The 23,934-nt window shown below is 36.2% G+C and overlaps 2 protein-coding genes across 2 annotated transcripts; both read left to right on the forward strand.

Moving 5' to 3' along the window:
- The first annotated feature begins 3,709 nt into the window (after nucleotides 1–3,709).
- Nucleotides 3,710–14,325, forward strand: LOC127858231 (uncharacterized). The gene is made up of 2 exons (XM_052395213.1): nucleotides 3,710–4,887; nucleotides 13,364–14,325. The coding sequence occupies exons 1-2, from the start codon at nucleotides 4,671–4,673 to the stop codon at nucleotides 14,089–14,091; spliced, it is 945 nt and encodes a 314-aa protein (XP_052251173.1). The 5' UTR covers nucleotides 3,710–4,670; the 3' UTR covers nucleotides 14,092–14,325.
- Nucleotides 3,966–4,601, forward strand: LOC127857354 (uncharacterized). The gene has a single exon (XM_052393754.1). The coding sequence runs from the start codon at nucleotides 3,966–3,968 to the stop codon at nucleotides 4,599–4,601; it is 636 nt and encodes a 211-aa protein (XP_052249714.1).
- Nucleotides 14,326–23,934: the final 9,609 nt, after the last annotated feature.

Here is a 23,934-nt window from a genome sequence, read left to right on the forward strand (position 1 = left end):
GTCAATGAAAGTGAAATTTCATATAAAGATGCTCTATAACTTCAGTTTCTAAATACAGATAAAAAGTCACCAGAATACAGGAGTTAAGGTTTCATTTTCAAATTTGTTTAGGGGGAGAACCCCCAAACCCTCAAATGGCAGGAGGGAGACATCCCCTCTTTAACATACCCCCTTCGCCACTTCGTTGCTCAATATAATCGTTGATGGGAAAGTTCGCACCCCCCCCTTTTCAAAACCCTGGCTACGGGCCTGTCTATTCATGCTGCACATTAATAGATTATATCTTACATTGTAAAAAAGGACTCAAAACACTTCGTCCAGCACATGGATTTCTGAATGAGGCCTTATAATATGTTCGTTTTAACTAACACAAACTAACCGACCATATTTTGTCTGCCAGTAGCCCTAAACTTTGTTTGGTATTCCAGAACGAAACAAGACAAGTATTGATGCAAAGCATCAAAGGGCGTCGGGAATTTCAGTGTAAAAGGCACTCAATGAAGTTACATGGAACGATTTTTTTCTACTGTAAATATTAATATATTGGCCGATTATTTTAATCAAAATAGAAAAAGATATTAGTATAACCATTATCTATAATTTTGTGTTATAACCCCCAAATAACCATTATCTATGATGTTGTGTTATAACCCCCAAATAACCATTAACTATGATTTTGTGTTGTAACCCCCAAATATTCCATAGTTCATTTTATTAACATTGGTTTCCTTTTTTTACTGGCATCCGTGTGCAATTTTTATTAATGGAACAGAACTGCGTAGGTTTAAAAAAATCTGCTTCGTCTCACAAAATGCGCATTGATAGTGTCACCTAAAAAAGTCCATACCAAAGGGTCCATACCACCTGGATAGTAATACGTGTCGCGCTTCGCGCTCTATATGTGGTTCTTAAAAAAAAATCCAAGAGTGCTTTACTCTAGGGAAACGGGTTGCTGGGACACAGCTCCTCCTTGACAAGCGGCTGCTTCCTTTATCACAACTCATTTGTTACAATCAATAATACGTGTCGCGCTTCGCGCTCTATATGTGGTAGGGATAGTACTTAGGGCCTATGATAGACAACCATAAACAACAACAAAAATACATGCAAAATAGAAGTGTTGTTTGCATTTATTTGTTAATATAAAAACACGTGTATTTTTTATAAGATATTTAAGAGATGTAAGAAATTTTAATTAACGTTGTCACCACGCGGCATCCATTAATTTTAATAAAAATGTGCAACGTTGTATTTAGGTCGCATTAAAACGCAGTATTTTTAAATTCTTAAAAAAAATATATACATATTTATATTAAAAATATAATATATATAAATATATAAATAATATATAAATAAATTCTCCCCCCCTAGGAATCGAACCCACCAACTCCCGATCGCTAGGCGGACACCTCATCCACTACACCGTGGCGAATGTAATAAGTTTCAGACAAAAATGTTGACTATTTATTTAAAGTTTCACCGTTTCGCGTATTTGCCCAGTCCCTGTGATCTTTTATTAGTGCCCAGTCCCTGTGTTTATCTATTAATTAAAAGAATTAACTTTGCATTATTGGCAATAAATGTTGTAATAAATATAATAGGCACAAATGCAGTACTTATTTACACTAATTTAAACAAAAAATCACCACTATGCAAGATATTCTTAAAACAAAAATATATACATTGATCCGTACAATAACTGCTCCTCCCATAAGCGAAAAAAAATGCATGACATACTAGTCGCCGCTCTCCAGAGCGACGCCAATCACCCGACATCGGTATTAAATATCTTTTAAATGTCACATTAAGAAAACTGAAGATAATCGACGGAAACAGACGAGATAACATCGTACGACATCGGCGATTTAAATCTATAGACGAGTTAACGCGTGACGTCACACGCACCTGCAAAGTTTAGACTCCGCCCACTGGTTGGCAAAAAGAGGTGGAATTCATATAAGCGCATATAGAGAAGGTTGACATAATCTTCGTTTTTATTGATACTCATGAACTGCATCAAATATAATTTTACTATTTATGTCTGAATAAAACATAAGCATGCGTGGAAATTCATTTTTGGAACGATTATATTGTTATTATTTGTTTTTACTAAAAACTAGCTATGGAGTGGAACGTACACTATCTACGAGCTCGGTATGTCACTATGTGGTTACCACAAAAATCTCTACTAAACGCATTTTCACGTCCATTTTAGATACAAAATTTCAGAAATGGAAATTCTTTTAGAATAAATTAAATTTAATGAAAGAACACAAATAAGGATGAAAACAAACAACAAATAGATCGCTTTTTGTTCGCAACATATAGTAACTGATTTTAACCTTAATATATCTGTACAAACTTACCTTGTTACACAACAAATAAATTCATAAATCTAATTGTTTTATTTAATTGTGCACACCAATTTTGACACTTTTGTTTCAGCATTTCGAACCTGGTGTTTAATGGCACCGTTGTTAGTCACAAGCATATTATCTCGTTATGATAGGAGACTGCCCAGACAATTACAGAAAACATGCCGGTGTCATAAACATAGGGACCAATACTTTAATTGGGTCCCTGCATAGACCACATGTGGCAGACTTTATGATACCTCCATGTCATCTCTTGGCATATTGAGCAGTCATATTGAGCAAGCCAAATATTAAAGCCAAAATACGTAACATTTGCTTTAATAAATAATTTAACATATTAAAAAAAGAAGATATTAAATTTGTCTGAAACGGATTAACAAGAACATGCGTATTTATATGTAAGCCAGTTTAATCATAATAATACAGTGCTTTATAACTTTAAATTTAAAATATTGTTCAATATTACTGCTACACAATTGATGTATTTACCGCGGGTACCGGCAAATGTAAACTCGTCAATTTAGTGTAAAGATTGTACGTTCTTGCATTGCACGTAACACCATAATGACACCAAGCAATCACAATGGAAAAACAATATTTGCGTAAAATAAATTAAATTAATATATATATTTATCATAAAATGCTAGATTGTTAAATGTATCACTCCGTATTACTTGTTAAGAGATTTCAATATACATGCAAAGACAGTTCAATTTGCACAAGATGCAGGTTTTATTTTCATTTGTATATTAAAATTTATTAATATTGTAATTCAATGGAAACGAAACGAAAATTCATTCTATGGAAAAGAAAATTACCACAACATTTAACGATTGTAATGTATTCCGTTTTTTATGGCTTTGTTTTATAATTGATTAAATGCGCCTCTTATAATACACTTTTGATCGCTGATAAGCAATAACAATATCCACACCGTTTATAGTTATAATCAAATTAATATACGTTTTATAAGCTTTTAAATATCATTTTTTAAAGTCTTACTATAAAAAAGAATACGGCTAATTTATTGTTTTGTTGTGTGGTATTGTCAGTATTTAGTCTTCCGACCACGTTTACTCTGATGCTAATAACTAATTTGTATTTTTATAAAGAGGAAATTATACATATGATGATACATTTATTTATTGGTACTAAATATGATATATTTGCACTATTGTATAAGAGTTGTAATGTTTATTTCGGATTTTTTTTATCGTTTAATTGACTAAACAAAAGCCCTGTATACATGTTTTACGTTACTGTATCCAGTGTTTTTGCCAACCAGTCAGTGCGCATGCGCGGAAAATCCCGAATGTAAACAATAACAATTAACTCGTCTATACTGCACGAAGTATTACGTACAATTCCGATATGTTACTTCCGGGGAAAAACCAATGTCATTTTAATTTCAACATAAGTAAAGACGGTTGAGGTAACATTTAGGTTTACGGTGTATTGTTATACTAAATTGCATCTTGTATCGTTTCAAAATAAGAAAATAACGGAATACTTATTTATCACGTGAACTTGATTTTAAATTAATTTATTTCAAAATCGAAAGTGGACATTGATTTTGATGTCAAATACAGAATGGCAAGTTTTAGTAGGAATGTTGTTAACCAGGACAATTCAAGTGACTCAGCTTCAGACAATATTGTCGATCGATCATGCGAGCCTTGTATGAAAAACAGCTTGACAAACAAGGCCACTCTGTTCTGCTTGACAAACAAGGCCACTCTGATCTGCAAGGTTTGTAACGTTCTGCTGTGTGACCAGTGCAGACATCCACACACCATTCATATAGTTGGGAAGCATGAAATAGTCCGTATTAAGGGCATGGATTCAGTCCCGGTGGTAGTGGACATGATAGGCATGAACACCTGTCAGTCGCATGGCAAGAAGATCAAGTATTACTGCAATGACCATTCCAAGCTCTGCTGCACTACTTGTGCGATCTCACATGGCAAATGTGATCAATTAGATGAAATAGCCAGTGTGTCTGAACGAAAAGTGCCAGACCCGAGTTTCTTAAAACAGATCTTACTACAATCAGAAGCGGATGCAGACTCTTTAATAGTGGACTGTGAGCAGTCAAAGGCGGATTTTAATCAGTCCATTGTAGACATTTCTACAGAATTGCATGAAATGAGAGACCGTGTCATGAAACTGTTTGGCATGGCTGAGAAGAGCATTATGAGTGAAGCGAATGCAATAAAGTGTGTGTAGTTCAAGCGACTTGACGATATACAAGCAGCATCTTGCAAGATTAAGAACAACATCAATCAAGTGGTGTCAATGTGTTCCGCTCTCTTGGAAAATGGGGCGCCATATCAAAAGTACATATTCTGGAGAAATGTTCAGCAGAAAAATGAATCGTTCATATCTGATATAACTGAACAACGAAAGACGCAAGTCACAACAAAAATGACATTGTCTTTTCCGAAGGAGCTATCAACAATTCTTGAAAAAGGAAACAACGACATTAAGCTTAATTGTGAGCGCAAGCATACAGGTATTCTACTTTTTATTCAACTTAATTTTAATAGATTTTGTCTCGGTATTTGATATTTCTTTAATATAGGAGTCATAACATATTTACAATATAATAACCAATCTGAACCTTAAATTATTAATTACAGCTATGACTTTTTGTTTTTATAATTTGTTGCCAAAAGTTGTAAGATTTTTTTTTAAATACACAATTAAAAAAATAAGTGGTCGTTTATCGAGATCATTTTGGCGCGATTTCGTTCTCAGCGGACGCATACACGATCACGTTAAAGACTGAATAACGTCTTGGTGTTGTGTTTATTAAAGCATCATGAAATTAATAATGTGTCATTATAAAAGTTGGCCTTTTCTGTCAGTGAGACAATTTAAAATATGCATAATCAATACAATTAATACAGGCTTTCTACTGGTCCCTACTGGTCCCTACTTTTCCTACTTTTTCCTACTTTTCCCTACTTTTTTTCCTAACCCTACTTTTCCCTACTTGTTTAAAAAATAGCTCTATTATCCCTACTTTTTCATTTTGCAGTAAAATAAATAAAATGTAAAATGAAGGCTTACATGTTTCTTCTTTAGATAGTTTGCAGAATTTCCATCCATTATGAATCTTTTGTAAATGAGTACAGTTCAGATGTGTTTGGGGGATCACCTTGTGATGTCCATCCTTGAAAGCACCATGGTTCCTTTGCTAGTCAGTACAGACATACTGGTCTTTAGGTAAGATAATATCTTTTTACATTGTGAAAATACATGTATGTTCTATTTAATCATAACATATGTGCTTCTTGAAATAGAGGTTACAGATATGCCCGCTTCATCTAGACTTAACACTGCTAAGTTTCTTTTTTTCCCAATGATTCTACTAACTGAGGGAACCCACAAATGCCATGCTGTGTTGTAAATCTTATGGGTTAAATTCGTAATTGCAGATGCTGCTTTCCTTTTCTAACAAAATACATTTAAGTTTATATATTAAGCTTGCTTTTCCTAACTGTCATATGACCCCACAAAAAAGGGAGGGGGTGATTGACCATTGTTTGTCTGTCCGTCCATCTAATTGTCCATAGCCCAAAGTTTGTGTCGCGCCGTACACAAAAGTATAACTGATAGAGCCATCTTTCTACGAGTAGTCAGCATGTATACCTGAGTATTTTGATGCAAATGTATCAGATATCTATGGAGTTATGGCCCCTAATTTAGCAAACGATAGGAATCTTTGTGACAGAGCCAAATTGTGGGGGCATCTGTGTCCTATGGACACGCATCTACTTTAAAATTAATAAATTGATTAGAATTTGATTAACACCGTGGCATTTGTAGTTTGATATAAGACACTGCATTGACCTTCTGCTTTGACCAGCCTTGATTTGCTTTGTGTCAATACTATGTTGCAGCAGTGACATACTAACAACTTAGATCCATACAATGTCCATTTTAATACTATAACTAGTCAGTTTCACTAACATAAAAATGACTCGTAACCACTCTCAATCATTCAATTTGTATTATGCATTTGCGTTAAATGTTAGACGTTTGTGTTTACTTAATTCTTTAACACATTCATCGTCAATATTGGCCATATTTTGGTTTTGAACAAAAAGAAATCGTTATAATACTGGATTATCGGGTAATGGATAGAATTGGAACATGGAAAGATCTATCAATATAATATGTTTTTACATTGTACAATATACTAAAAATGTGAAAATCTTTAAATTTTCTCTTCTTTTTAGACCTCATTTTTAACCTTTTGTGCTCTGAGAATAGCAGTATTTTGTCCCTCAAAATGTCTAGAATTCGTTTTCTGTCGGGGGCTTTGCCCCCTGGCCCCCCTACCAGGGCCTTGCCCTGGACCCACAAGGTGGCTTAGGCGGCCCCCTTGATCCCTGGCCAAATCGGTTATAACTATTCCAAATAATCCTTTGTTTGCAATCATAATGACAACCCTGTATACTTTGAAACTAATTTTACCTAACCATTTACTCCATGATTGTATACTCATTGTAACACCTTTGCAAATGGAATAGACCTAAGTCTCTGTTTGCTTATACAATTATAATAAAAATATAATTCTTCACTATTGCCTGTGGTGAGAAAATTCTTTGTTTTAGTACTAGTGCAAGAATACTTATATATTCATAGTGGGTGAAGTTTGATACATATTCATGGAGAAAAGGGTTAATACTAAGGGCTTTTGTACTTTGCTTTATAAGATTAACAGTTTAAGGTTTGAATGTCATGTTCATTTTTGTATTTTATTGTGTAAATTGATGTTAAATGAGAAATACAAATTTCAGGTGCCTGTATTTCAAGGATGGGCAGAACATGGCATTCTCATAGCATCAGATGGACTAGGATATGTATCAATTTAACAGTAATGCCAGCTTAAAAATGGTAATAATTTTCTTATTTAGCCCTACTTTTTAACAGTAAAAATCCCTACTTTGCCCTACTTTTTGCTAAAATCTTGCCCTACTTTTGCCCTAGTTTTTTGTGGAGAGGCAGTAGAAAGCCTGTTAATACGCAAAAAGGGCATTACGCATGATTGAAACAAATCGGTGTTTTTGTTGGATAAAATCGATATTAAAGATGCCTTTTCACTTATTTTTTTTCATAGAGTTTTGCACTTGTTAAGGGAACGTAAGCAAATATATTTTCATCCTTCCTAACTACATAGGCAATGTTGTCATCCGTTGGGACTATTTATTTCGACATTCTGACAACTTCGGTAACTTCAATTTTTAAAATATTAATATAGGTAAAATATTGGAAAACCTGATGCTATTTCTGAAAGACGTGCACGACGGGTAGGAGTGTAAAATGACAATGTGTTCACTACGTTCTCTCTTAGTGTTGCTAGCCTCGAAAGTTTTCGCATATAGTAATGCCCAAGATAGTAGCCATAAAGCGCGTCAAAACTGTTATGCATATTTTAAAGCTTTTGTGTCAAAACAATGGCGAAATGACACAAATGGAAAAAAGGAAATCCATTAAAACACACTGTTATTTAAGAACTGCATTAATTAAATGTCATTGTTTATGCATTATCGAATTTCATAACTCCATGGTAGAATATTATTTAGGCGTTTATGTCTATTTCAAAAGCGTCCTGTGGCGGTTTTCAACTATTTCTAGCGCATCTGATGTTGTTGTGAAAGCTATGACGTGGCGAAACGATTTATTTTCACATTTTGTTTACATATAACCCGTTCGAAATCATCAGCGAACCAAAATGTTAAAACTGTTAGCATCGTGTTTAGAGCATCTTCTTCGTTCTAAAATTTGTTAATTTTAATATTAAAGAGAAAGCAGCCAATAAACGTAAATAATTATTGTCACCAAATAGTACTATTATATAATCTATAAGAATCAAATTTTGAAATCACTGACTAAAATACTTCTTATCCAATCACATACCAAAACCGTGGCAAAACGTCAGATTATATTTTTCTATTAAAACCCTCAAGACCTTCTTACCCTCTGGGTCATTCACAATTCTTACTTCACGTACCTAGAAAATGTTCATTTCGTCCGTTTTGAATAAATAAGCAATTATTCTATCATCCTTTCTGTCTACCCAAATTATGAGAGAAAATTCTTGTCCAGTCGTTATGACTATAAAAACAATTAATTGTCACTCGTTCTGACTCGAATGTATATTCCATGCATTCTGACAACATGGGCGAATCCATGATCACTAGCAAAGACTGCCGAAGCAAATCTAAACACATGCATATTGACGAAGAAGCTTATTCCCTTCCTTATCCTGGTCTGCAACGAAAAACGGGCCTTCGGTTGTCAATAAAGATGGTCTCCAATCAATTTCTAAAGTTTGCGTTACTTAATCATGAGGAAACTTTGATATAGTAACTTTGCATAATTACATGGCAAGGGAGTCACGTCAATTTCAGGGTCACCGTTTACCACCGTTTACCACTGAATTTAACAGCGCATCTACTTCGTTGCCTCCACTTTTCTCTGTTTGTGGAAGCCGATCATTATCTTGCAGAACGCAATTTACATATAGATCGTGTGCATTTTTTTCATATCACGGACAGTCAAAATATGTTCATCTACCTTCCCTACATAACATTCAGTTTCTGTGCACAGTGGTGTCTGCATCCCAGTCATCAGTACAGAACTGTTCAACTTGTTTCAAATCTTCATCATCGTTCGAAGCCAAATCAAAACTGTTACTGTCACGCCCCAATCAATTTCTAAAGTTTGCGTTAATTAATCATGAGGAAACTTTGATATAGTAACTTTGCATAATTACATGGCAAGGGAGACACGTCAATTTCAGGGTCACCGTTTACCACCGTTTACCACTGAATTTAACAGCGCATCTACTTCGTTGCCTCCACTTTTCTCTGTTTGTGGAAGCCGAACATTATCTTGCAGAACGCCATTTACATATATATCGTGTGCATTTTTTTCATATCACGGACAGTCAAAATATGTTCATCTACCTTCCCTACATAACATTCAGTTTCTGTGCACAGTGGTGTCTGCATCCACAGTCATCAGTACAGAACTGTTCAACTTGTTTCAAATCTTCATCATCGTTCGAAGCCAAATCAAAACTGTTACTGTCACGCCCATTATGCTCTTCATTATCATCTTCTTCTGACGGGTCATGTACTCTCAAAACGGTACTTCGATTTTTTCACCGATGGACCATATCTTTTATTTAATAAAGAATTATTGCAGAATAAAGCATTGACGAAATCTATATGATGCATGGCGTATTAACAATCTATGACGTATTTATTGAGGAAGTTAATGGCTGGAAGCAACATCCTATTGTACAAGTCGCATTGGATATTTGTATCCGATCTGGTTAAAGTTGGCCGTACAGAAGCAACCTACAATTCACTTTTCACCTGCTTCCGGTAAAGAAGGTTTCACTGAAAGTGTCATATCAGACGACAATTGCGTTTGTATATGAGAAAATGGCTATGAGAAACGCTATCAAGTCGAAAGAAAAGATATGCAAACCTTCTTTTATGAGGAGATGTCGATCATTTGTGTAGGGGTTTTACATGTCATTATCCACCCGAAAAGTATCCCCTATTAATTGCACATATTTCCGGAAGCTAACCATTTCTGTGTTTTACATATCAATATTTGCTACCTTGGTGTTTAAATACCTTTAGTAAGCTAAATCTTATCCAAAACTTAACCAAAACTTGCACCTGTTCGCGTATCTATTTTTGTATACAATTGCTAACAAAAATATATCCTAAAATTAAATATAACCAAATGTTATCCGCTAGATAAGAGTTAGTTTCGAATCTTTTATTACGACTCGATTAAAAGTTAGTGGTCAGTACCCGGTAACAATTATATATGTGGGAGACGCAACAAACCTACTCTTATTATGTTGTTACGAATGGCATTGATTCGTGGTTAACGCATTGGTGTTTATATGCAATATGACACATTGTTACCAGATTGCATCCGGGAACAAAAACATCTCATCACGACGTATTGACTACGAGTGAACTATCGTGCGTTCATTATCGTACGAGAAGGAACCAGATATAAACGTTAAGCTGGGTTCCCACTGCCGATCAGATCAACTCGATCAAGCCCGACCAAGCGGTCGGGTACTGGTCTGGTTCGGTCGGCATGAGTGGTCGGGAGCGGTCGGGTAGGTCGGCATTGGTCGAGCTTCCTACCCGATATGTTTTGACATGTCAAAAAATATCGAGTTGCGGTCGAGTAGGAAATGGATCGAGAAGCGCTCAGGAAGTGGTCGTGTATAAGTCGTGTAGAAGATCGAGTTGATCGTGAAGCAATCGTGTGGCGATCGGATTCACATCTTTTACACGATCTGTACCCGATCCGCTCGACCTCTACCAGAGTTATTTTAGATCGCAACACGATCCACTCGACCTCTACCCGAGTTATTTTAGATCGCAACACGATCCACTCGACCTCTACCCGAGTTATTTTAGATCGCAACACGATCCACTCGACCTCTACCCGAGTTATTTTAGATCGCAACACGATCCACTCGACCTCTATTCGATGTGATGAACAGATTTAGACTGCTACCCGACGGTTACTCGACCGTACACGATCATTTCCCGATTGCTATTCGACCATACACGAGCTCTTTACCCGATCCGCTCGACCTCTACCCGAGTTATTTTAGATCACTTTGTACGACTGTAGTACGACCATCACGATCTGGTCGTGTGAAGATCTGGTGGCGATCGAGCTGAGGTCCACTTGGTCGAGCTGAGATCGTATAGGGCTCACGTATAGGTCGAGATGATCGAGCGGAAATCGGAAAGATGGTTGAGCGGACGTCGTGAATGAGTAGTGTGGGGGTCGTGTGTTATCGACAAGAGGTCGAGAAGAAGTCGTGTATACCCTTTTTAGTCGAGCTTGGTCGGGTTTGGTCGGGAATTTTCGGTGATCGGGATGATCGAGTTGATCGGATCGGCTGTGGGAACCCACCTTTAGGGCCACGATCGAGTCAATAATTATTCACAACAACGCGATCTCCAGTTACTGTTTTATTCATAGACATTCACATAAGTAACTAAACAGATATTAAGCTTCCACATTCAATCCAAAGGTTACTGTACACGGTTCTTGAAAATGCCATGTTTTAAAAAGTACTCCTTAAATAGATAATATTAACTTAGACCACTTTAAATTAAACTTGCTTGTTGATGCGTTTCATAAGTGTACATAAATCGTTACTACGAAACAAAGTGTGGTAAATCTATTCTAAACAAGTACTTATTCTGAACACACATGTATATTGCTCACCTTAAATCTTTTAGGCTCTTTTAGAGCCCGTAGTCCAGCGTCTTAGCGACCAAATATCCTTTCGGACCTATTGTTAGACTCAGAGTTTTTATCCCCCGCCATAGGCGGAGGGATATTGTTTTGGCGTTGTCCGTCTGTCTGTCCGTCCGTCCGGAGCCATATCTTGGAAGTGCTTTGGCGGATTTCATTGAAACTTGGTATGAGTATATATGTGGATAAGAGGATGATGCACGCCAAATGGCATTGTACACCATCTGTTAATAACGGAGTTATGGCTCTTTGTATCTTGAAAAAATGCTTTTGTGTGTGTCCGGAGCCATATCTTGGAAGTGCTTTGGCGGATTTCATTGAAACTTAGTATGAGTATACATATGGATAAGAGGATGATGCACGACAAGTGGCATTGTACACCATGTGTTAATAACAGAGTTATGGCCCTTTGTATCTTGAAAAAAAAAATGCTTTTTAAAGTGTCAAATATAACACTTTTGTGTCCAGAAGCATGTTGGCGGGGGATATCAATTCAACGAATTTGCTTGTTTTTAATCTTTTTAACAGTTTTTTTTAAGCTGAAAATATTTTGATAAGAATCCGTGTGTGTAGCAATGAAATTTAGTGCTGTGAACATCGTTGATATGATGATTTCTTAATTCGCAATACAACGGTAGAGGCATTGCAGCGATTAAATTAAAACTGTGATTTGATGCAACCGTTCACAGATTGCATTTAAACGCTTTGCAAAAGTTCCAAATATAAAGAATACATTATCACCCCTGGAAACCCGAAACCTTGTGAGCAGTGTAAAACCATTGGAGCAGTGTTCGGTATTTTACCATGAACTAACATAGGGAAAGTAAATTGGAAAAAAAATAATGTCCAAGTCCAATTTAAAACAACTGTGTATTAACATTGATAACAAAGGTATTGGCCTACATGTTGAACAAATCCTGACCAATTTACACAATTTTCGCAAATACCAATATTCCCTCCAATATTCCCTATTAGTTTACATGTACGCGTGATATATTCATACTTAATATTGCTTATATGACATTTTCAGTTTCTGAAATAAATTAAAAAATACTATAAAGGGGATTTTAGTAATTCTACACATTGAAGCTTCCACTCGCACTTGTCACGACCACATTTCCGCGTTGGCAATGGTATAAATTAAATTCCTCTAACTTATCTAGCTGAATGCCGACTGTCCGACTGTCCGAGTTACATAAACCTTATTGACACCTCATTTCACTAAAGCTCATTTCATATAATGTCGAACAAATTAAACGAAACTCGTTGAATAAATGAGAACTAGGCATTCGGCTTGTCTCGAAAATGGCGGACAGGTCGTTAGTAACCGCCGCGCCCGATTTATCGATCGCTGATTGGTCGATCGATATTTACATAAGAATCTGATCGACAGTTTGCGAGATGTCAATTGCCCAGCATAACTTTCCTACCAAATATCACTCTTTCGAATCCCGAATAAATGTAATTGCAGATTTTTTGCTTTAAAAAGTATTACACTTCATTTAAATATTAGAGTTTCATTAGTAAATTTGTTTCATGTTATTATTATTATTATTATTTATTATTATTATTATTATTATTATTACCATTATTATAACCATTATTATTATTGTTATTATTATTACCATTATTAGTATTATTATATATTATTATTATTTCAGTGGAAACCCATCTTTTCAGCTTATATAATGATAATCTTATATCCTCCGACCCAAGGCCAATCACCCTGGATCTAACAAAGACTGGAGATGATAAGGAGGATCCTCTCCTCACTGGACTAGACTTCCTGCCGGACGTGAGACTGGTAGCTGTGGATAGCTGGAACAAGAAATGTATGATACTGAATGAGCGACTACAGAGACTTGGAACACCGTACACGTTCAAGTATCACCCATATGGCGTAGTATGTATGTCTCATGATGCACTTTGTGTAACGTTTGGTATAGGTAAAGTAGTAGGTCTTCTGTCTGTGAGTACAAACAATACCATCAGACTGACGAGGGAGATCAGTACATCATCCGCGTTCTATTCTATTTGCTGCATGTCTCCATCTCACATGGTCGTGAGTACGTACGATGATGATACTCGACCTTCGAGAATAATATCACTGGACGGTGTGGAGAATGACTTGGATCACGTGGTGTTTGCCACAAAGACGTACACACTCGATGAGAGTACGTGCACGTATGTCCAGTCTAAGAACACGCTAGTACTGACTGACAGGCTCGCTCACACAGTGTACTTGTACAACACCGTGAAGGGCACGTCGAGAGCAGTTACTTATGAGAAAATACAAGAACCTCGTGGTGCCTGTCGAGGGCCAGGTGACACGGTGCTGGTGTGCAGTAAGAATAAGAACTCCATCGTGCACCTGACCATAAAACGGTGAAATACTCGGTACATTCCCAGTGAATATGGAGTGTCCGTACAGCATATGTGTGTCTAAGGATGGCACAAGGTTGGCCGTGTCAAACAACCCTAAAGGCGCCAGGAAACTAAAGTTGTATAAGATATCACCAAAAGTGAGTTAGGTGACTAGTAAGATAATGATCACGCGATCATTTTTGTACACACATTTTAAATCAATACTGAATACTTTTTCGTTTAATAAAAATTGAAAATTGTTGTTATTAGATTTAATCACTTTAGAATTTTAAACTGTCTCTGTGTTGTGAAAATATGATTATATAAAATGTGTTTTAATACATTACAGAAACTTCAAGCAATTTTAACTATGTTAAAATGTAGTGTGTATTTAATAATATTTTAATTCCTATAACAAACATTTTAACTGTTTTGTATTCGCATGCAAGATAAATATTGTACGGTATACCAACTATCACGTTCAAATGTTAAATATTTCTGTTGCGTCACTATGCTCTCCATTGAAGCACGTTGAATATTGGTCAATGTTTATTAATTTTTTGCCTGGGTTACTAAGTTCACTTTTATTGCGTACAATAATTATGCAGCGTAAAAAGGCAATATTATTGTAGTATGAAATAAAATAAAGGTTGCAGTTTTGGTATTGAACTGCACGTCATTTTTGTATTCACGAATAAAACAAATTACAGAAAACATGTTGAAAAACACTCTAGACCTGAACATAACTCTGCAAATGTTTTCTACATGTCACGATCTGAATGTTGAAAATACTTGAGATGTTAAGAAGAGGCCTCTTCTCACATTCGGTACCCCTCGCAGATTATCATAATCGGACTCGGGAGAAATACGGGTTGAAAGTAGTCCGCCCACGTGATACCATTCTAAGAATGTTACAACAACAAAAACAATAACAACGACGGCGTCCATAATTCCTGTAGAGTTTGTACTTGCTCTGGCTTCAGAGCATAGAAAATCCCCATTTTCATCTTTGCAAAATGTAAACAACTCGCAAAACCGGCCATGTTTGTTTTTACTATATAATTTTGATTCGCGTAGGCCCGCGTAGGTAGACCGCAATACCGCTTCCGAAATGTGTATTCATACTATCTCCTTCGAGGTACTTATCCGATGTTTGACGGAAAGGGCCGAGAATGTGCGATTGCTCTTCTCAGTGGACTGGACCTCTCGCCGTACGGGCGACGGGTAGCAATTGATAGCGTCATTAAGAAATGTGTTCTTCTTAATGAACAACTACACAGACTTAGAACACCATACACCAGTGTGCAGTAACCAAGTTGCGCTGTGTGTACATGTATATTACGTGTTAACTAGCTTTGACTGATGATATCATGACAGCCTGGCTAATGTCCATGGCAATGCCATTCGTATTACAAGGGAGATCAACGAATTATCCAAAACATCATCTCAGTTCTCTCTCCATACTACATGTCTCCATCTAACAGGATTTCGAGTAAATGGCATGATCCCCTCTTTATTAGAATGATATCTATTCGGTGGGGAGTCAGACTTTGATCATGTGGAGTTTCATATGAAGACACCCAATGTAAATTCAAGTTATTGCACGTATGTCCAGTTGAAGAAGACGTTGATACTTATTGATAAGAACGCTCACAAAGTGTACATGTACGACACCTTGACCTGACCATCTAGAGCAGTCTCTGAAAAGAATATTACGGAAGCACGAGATGCCTGTGTTGGGCCCGGTGGCACGGTACTTGTGTGCAGTGAGGATAGGAATTGCATCGTTCATCTGACTATTGATGATGTCACACCTATCCAGTGGATATTAATTGGCCGTACAACTCATGTTTGAGTAAGAATGGCAGTGACTCGCGTTAAATAATTATTCTGAAGGTAACAGGAAACTTCAGTTGTTTAAAGGGGCCTTTTCACGTTTTTGGTAAATTGACAAAATTAACAACAGTTTTTTCAGATTCGCAAATTTCGTTTAAGTTATGATTTTTGTGGGGAAAAAGTAATACTGAACATTTACCATGCTCTCTAATATCCATCGTATGCATCTTTTGACGATTTGAAAACCTGACAATTACAAAGCGTTGCAACGCGAAACGAATGCATAATTTGGAAAGTTTGATTGTTGTCATTATATTTTGTGAAACTACGAGGATTGCTTATATAAAGTAAAAAATACATCTCCTCATAGCATGAGCACGGATGACCGAGTGGGCTAAGCGGAATATTTTTTACTCCAGGACTCCATGGGTCAGCGGTTCGAGCCCCTTTGAGGGTTACTTTTTTTTCTTTTTTAATTGTATGCTTGTTTTTTTGTACTGGAGATTTGTATGCTCCCGGTAGGGTGGCATATAGCAGTTGAACTGTCCGTCAGTCAGCATGTCAGTCAGTCCGTACGTCCGTCCGAAAAAAACTTTAACATTGGCCATAACTTTTTAAATATTGAAGATAGCAGCTTGATATTTGGCATGCATGTGTATCTCATGGAGCTGCACATTTTGAGTGGTAAAATTTCAAGGTGAACATCAGCCTTCCAGGTCTAGGGATCGAAAAAACAAATCCAAGGGAAGTAATAAGCTTTAAATTGACATAATTATCTGACCTGCCAAATTACATATTTTTTTTAAATCAAAGTTGCGCAGTAGGCGGCAATGTGTTTCTGACAAACAAATCGTGGTAAAATGTCAAGGTCAATGTCATCCTTCAAGGTCTAAGGTCAAAAATACAAATCCAAGGGAAGTAATAAGCTTTAAAGGGAGATAATTATTCAATTTTGAACATAGCAACTTGATATTTGGCATGCATGTGTATCTCATGGAGCTGCACATTGAGTGGTGAATCTACAGTCACGGTAGTGGCTTTTAATTATTTGCTACTAAAAATAGAGATAGGCTTTTAATTATTTGCAACTAAAAGTAGAGATTTGTTAGAGACAATTATTTTCAAGGGAAGTAATTTATATAATATAAATCTCATATTATATATTTCCTTACCAAGAATTTAACTTCTTTTCACAGTTACTGTACAGATTTTTTATTTTGATTATTTATAACTGAAATGAATGATTTGTCAAAGGTTTTTTATGCTCCCCCAAATTTTTTAGGGGGAGCATATAGTCGTGTGTCCGTCCGTCCGTGCACAATTTTTGTCCGGGCTATTTCTCAGCAATTAATGACCGGAATTCAATTAAACTTTATGGGAAGCTTCACTACCAAGAGGAGATGTGCATAATATCAGCCGGTTCTGGTCGGATGATTTTTCACAGAGTTATGACCCTTTGAAATTTTCCATTAACTGTACAATTAGTGCAATGCTTGTCCGGGATATTTCTCAGCAACTATGACCGGAATTCAATGAAACTTTATGGGAAGCTTCACTACCAAAAGGAGATGTGCATATTATCAGCCAGTTATGGTCCGATGATTTTTCACAGAATTATGGCCCTTTGAAATTTTCCATTAACTGTACATATAGTGCAATTCTTGTCCGGGCGATTTCTCAGCATCAATGAAACTTTATGCGAAGCTTCACTACCAAGAGGAGATGTGCATAGTATCAGCCGGTTCTAGGCGGATGATTTTTCACAGAGTTATGGCCCTTTGAAATTTTCCATTGTACATAAAGTGCAATTCTTGTCCGAGCTATTTCTCAGCAACTTATAACGGGAAGTCAATGAAACTTTATGGGAAGCTTCACTACCAACAGGAGATGTGCATGTTATCAGCCGGTTATGGTCGGATGATTTTTCACAGAGTTATGGCCCTTTGAAATTTTTTATAAACTGTACATATAGTGCTATTCTTGTCAGGGCTATTTCTCCCCAACCACTGACTGGAATTCAATGAAGCTTTATGGGAAGCTTAACTACCTTGAGGAAATGCGCATGTTATTTGTGGGTTCTGGTTAGATGATTTATTTAGAGAGTTATGGCCCTATTTTAAATTTTTAAGTTGCTAAACCATCCATCGTATTATTTTGTCCAAAGTTATTCCCCTCAAGACGTTTCCTTTTATCAGAATATATAGTGCAATATTGTGACAAGAAAACAAACTTTTGGGAGCATCACCCGTCTCCGACGGTTTCTTGTTTTAATTATATAATTATCATTTCTTTACTGTACTAATTTGTGAATGGTAGGGTTCATTACATACCTCTGGACTTATGTCTATAGGTACATGATGAACTCTGGCTATGATCTCTTTGATAAACCACAGGTCTTGGTTGTCAGTGATGTCTGACTTGTTTATTTTGACTGTCTACAGACCCTCCCTGGTTGGATTGGACAAAATCCAAGGGAAGTAATAAGCTTTAAAGGGAGATGATTCTTATACCTGCCAAATGATAAATAGAAATTTTATTTCAAAGCGGCGCAGAAGGGGGCATTGTGTTTCTGACGAACACATCTCTTGTTAGGTCCAATGTTTTAATTTATCAATATAAAGCATTTAATGAAAATCACATGCCAAAAATCCGTGAAAAGGCCCATTTAAAGTGTAAACTGATTTCCAGTTTATGTATCATAGTGTGAACTACAAGTCATCTGATTATTTTCCTTTATAAACTCAATTATTGCGTTTCTGGGTCCGGTTGCTCAAACACTTTTTTTAAGCAATTTTATTATCAAACATATGCAAATTAATCGAGCATACATTGTGCTTACAATTAACAGATGTATTAAAGGGTAAATAAGTCACATTAAATTCATTAAGCAATAATTGCTTAATCAAAAAAATAACGGCTGTTCGCTTGTTTTATTTTTTATTTTTAGCAACAATGTCATGATGTATTTTGCGTGTGTTACTTAAGCGGATAGTAATTTATTATAAATTTAGGTACAAGAACAGGGTAGCCACCCAAGGCGATATGATTAAAAAAAGGTATTTACAATTATAATGTGATTTTTTTCACATCAATGTTTTTTTTCGAAAAAAAAATTGTTTTGTTCGTTATTAGAAAACAAAATTAAAAAAAAACTTATTTTAAAGTAGGCTGAGAAAAAATGTATTGTTTGAGGGTGATCAAAGCCCGAATGGTAGGAGCCAATCAGCGTTTATAGAAATAAAAGCTTGGTTTGATTAGTTGTGAGTATATTTGCCGGAATAACACAAGTTCCACGTGATACCTACAGTCTGCGTTAAAATGGACGCCTTTTTGGATTCACTCCGTATAAATAAAAATATCTCGTTTGCGTAGTGACCTGTCAAAACGGTAATGCTACGGACACAAATGTATAAAAATAAATATAGTCGATTCTGTATTGTGATATTTGGTGAATCAAAGGCAACAAATTATTAGCAATATATTTTCTTATTTTGTCATGAATAAAACACAATAATGGTGAAATACATGCTCATATAATTCTTAAAATGATGATTTGCTCAACATCGTACATTTGTTCTAAGCAAATTTCTAGCCCATTTTCCATCCAACGTACATGTGCAGGATAAAAAAAAAACTTTTAAAAAGCTTCATGCAATGATCAATCTGCCAAATTTCATCAAGATTTGCCCAGCGATTAAGAAGATGTTGTTTAAGTAACAATGTAGATATACGACGAATGACGAGGGAGAAAGACTGGTCACAATAGCAAACACCGAGCACTTTGTGCTCAGGTGAGCTCAAATGACATAAAACTACAAATAATAAAAAAGTGGATTGATCAAGATGTATCCTTCAGGTATGTACTTGTCGGAATGTCTTCAGCATGATGACAATTTAAACCCAAAGCTTTTTACACAACCTTTTACGAGACAATATCAAAAGCATGTACTGATTCCTCCAAATACAGGTAACAGCCCTATTCCATTTGTACCGTTATCATATTCTATTTATAATCTTTTTAATAATGAATGCACAATATATAGATACCTTTGTTGCATGTTCCTCCGCATGTTGCATGTTAGGGTCATCATCTTCATCCCCAACGTCAAACAATGTCTCTGTATTCCCAGTCAGCCATGCGCTTATATGCCTGTCTCATCAACATTTGCACCACTGATATTTTCAATACTTGGTAAGTGCATTTTCCAAACGTCTTTGTGAGTTTTCATGATTTCTAAATGGCGACAAAGATTAACTGCCTTGTGGAGAAAAAAACATTGCATCACAATAACCTGAAAGACAGTGTAACCTGTTGTCACGAAGTTTCACTATGGAACAGCTTGAGTCATGGCTGGAAAACACAGAATATTGTACACAATTGTTTGACATTGTCGGTAGCGGGATAACTAACTCATTTATTTTGTCTCTGTTGGCCTTCAGCTTTTGAACAAACTTATTTTCTGGACTTTCAGAGTCAGTAACATTTTGTATAATCATATGCATAAACGGCTGTATCATTTCCTCAAATAATCGCATATGACAACCTTTGACACTTAAAACATCAACAGTTAGCCATTCTTGAGATGGAATGTTTATTGTGGCTAATCGGAATACAGTAGAGAACATGTATTTCGCATGAACAAGACAGATCTGGTTGCCCATTACAGTTAGAATATGTCCTGTGAGTATATGAATCCTCTTGGAATAATCCTGTGGATATGCTCACAATCATTCATGGCAAATATGTTGATGCCATTTGCAGAGTGCCGCGAATCACATAACCATTTGAAATCAAAGCAAATTTAAATACTTCGTATAGTGATTCATTTTGGACATTGGATTCATGGGAGAAGACAGGGTATGCACACATTATTTTGGGTTGTAAATCTACCATGGTTAACCTTTTCTTTTCTGTGGGGGAAGGCTGACCATCATCGATAGAATCAAGATGATCGAGTGACACCGCTGATGACCCACTTGCACTTGAAGTAGAAGGGCGGGCTTCCATGCTTTTAAGTTTGAGGCAGGCATTTAATACTTCTGATAGTTAACCCGCATGAAAGTTATACAATACTAGTATTTGATTTCGTGATGAGGCTGGTTTGTATTTGTTGTCGCATAAAGGTAGCCTCTGAGAAAATGATATTTTCTGATATTGTCATGTGTGGTAATTTGGAATGGATGGAATTAACTGCAATTGTGTATGCCAAGAGACAGTCTGTTAGAAGGTTTAGCTCGTGAGAACAGAGACATTAATGATTTAGGAACGTGTGCTTCCTCTCTGAATGTGCTTGATGGAAACTGAAATAAATTAATACTAGTATTACCAATGCAATTGTACAGAGAAATACAGCAGCATGTGCCAGCATGACTGTCTCATATACATGGTTGCTGTTGCTTCTTAATTAAGGACCCTGGGTTTCTTGAATTGCTCACTTATTTTATACAGGGATATAAACTAGCACAAGCCCAGTAGCCATGGCCCCTAAACTTTGTGTTGGGCTCATAGATTTCTAGAGAAAACTCCTTTATCCTCTATAAGAAAAGATTGCAAAAACAAATTTTGGCTCACGTGTTCAAAATGTTAAATTATAATATAACCCTGTTATATATTATTTAAATCTTATCAGAATAAACTCTCCGAAAGTCCAAATTTTGTTAACATAAAATTGCGATGAACAATACTTGATTGGTGATATCGTTAAGAAAAAATAGTTAAACATTAAAAACATAGTGTTCCCTACTACAATCATTTACAAATTGAAAGATTATATGAATATCGTGTTTAATGAAACAGTTTTGGAAAGATAATTTACATAAAAAGTAAAAAAAACACACAATTTTTAGCTATAGGTGTCGCGGAAGAGTAAGTTAATGAATCATTTAATTTGTGCTACGTCAGGCAAGTGATATTTTTCCGCGGCACAGTTCATTCCAAATCTGATGCTAGACTTTTGCGTAACCTCTTCGATAGCGCTTGCCTGATTTCTGGTGGTACAACGGGAGGTTGGGGGGATCTGATATAGCTGGGAAATGTTCGGAGGTTCGCAATAGACTTATCCCGGAATTCGCCCGAGTTCTAATATTGGTGACGTGGGTGGGGTAGAGGAGTTACACGTTAATGTCAGTATATGAAACTTGATAAAGATGAAATGGAAATAAATTAAATAAAGCATTTCATTTCTTGCGAAAAATATTATAAAGAAAATAAATATGGTTTGCTTGAACACGCATTTTTCTTTCCAACATTGAAACCACACTTTCATAGCCGCGTTATGCTAAAATGGGTCTTATGGTATTTCGGCCTGCGTAGCTCAAGTTTTAATGTGGTTTGCTTGAGAATTTAATACTATGCTCGTTAATACCAATACATATATTAATATAATTATGTTGTGGTTCATTCTTTGTTAGATTCAAACCAAGCGACGTTTAAACTCACGTAGTGAGATACGATAGTAAACATCACACTTTACACTCAACCTGCATTCGCACAAAAGAGGGTCAACTAGGTGCTACGTTTCATTTGTTTACTTCAGTTAGAGCTCAAATCTTTACATATATTTTGTAATTCCATTCATAAGGCGCCGGCTTCTTGATATGTAAAGTTTCCTTGGTTGGTTATTAATAGAAGTTAACAAAGGCTTCATAGAAGTTATTGCGAATAATACGTCTCGCGTAAGTGTATATTTTTGCATAATAAAAATACGACGTCATAGTCGCATGGAGTTCGCCAATAACTACAGGTATAATATAGACAACGACAAAAAAGCTTTATTATCGCTTAAAACGAATATAAAAAACAACTAAATATAATAACAAAACTTAAACAATTGTGTGTTTTTTTCACTTGTTAGCCGCACATTCACCGCATGACATGTGTGTTATTAGAGTCAAACCACACATTAGTGTCAGTAGATTACAAATTATGCTACGGGAGTTCACATCATATGTGTCCTCACATGGATTATTATGAGTTTATTTGATTCATCATCGAAATATATCGTGTGTTTATATGTAACTCGCAGTTTTCTTTCGAAACATTCAAACCACACTTTCATAACCGTGTCATGCGAAAACGGGTCTTATTGCGTTTCGGCCGGCGTAGCTCAAGCCCAGCCTGTGCATTTGCGTAGTCTGGTCAGATGCGATGCTTTCCACTATGAAATCACTCAAGGTTTTATGGTCTCATATTGTATCTTATTACCAGACTGAGACATGCGCAGATTGGGTGGGCTATAGCTATTATGAGCGCATATGGCATAAGACCCATTTTCGCACTACGCGGGTCTTTTTAAATCTCATTGCGAGATGTAAATGGAATATTTTAGCACAATGCATTTCAATATAAAATTGAATTTAAAAAAGCAAATACAGCAAACTGACAAATAAGTGAAGCCTATTCAGGCCTTCAGGAACGATTTTCAGACGTGCTTACCGAGTACAACAAGCATTTGTGGTTAGATAATTGAACGATTTTTCTCTTAACGTGACACTATACTATTTCGGTAGTGTTTTTTTCTCACCTTGAAAGCAAAACTGTTTTTATCGATAGTCAATTATGTCTTCCCCTGACGCTTTAGTGACCGAACACAGAACCTGAAATTCTGCGAGATGGATTTTAACGCGTAATTTTAACTGGGACACAATTTGTGTCTATGTGTCGTTTGAACATGCAGAGAGTAGTCCGGAACTCCGTACGTTGAACAGCGTTACATCCTTTTCTCTGTGCACAGACACAGTGATGCAGCCAAATTAAAGGGGATTTCTCTCGAATCAGCCTATAACATATTCGAATGTATTAATTCGTGCCTGCTGGCATTATGTATAGGTCATTAAAGGTCATCTAAGGTGAAAAGCAGGGTAAAACAGCTTTGCCGAAAAAGCGCATGAGTGTTTTATACCGATGTTAAGGTCAGAGACTGGTTGACACCGTGTGAACTACTTGGGTAGCAAGCAACAGAGCTGTCTTTATGACTACCTAATTCGTGAATAAAAGTACTGCTCGTAGATTTTTTATTTTGATCAATTATCT

The sequence above is a fragment of the Dreissena polymorpha genome, chromosome 14, assembly GCF_020536995.1.
Source record: "Dreissena polymorpha isolate Duluth1 chromosome 14, UMN_Dpol_1.0, whole genome shotgun sequence".
Classification (NCBI taxonomy): domain Eukaryota; kingdom Metazoa; phylum Mollusca; class Bivalvia; order Myida; family Dreissenidae; genus Dreissena; species Dreissena polymorpha.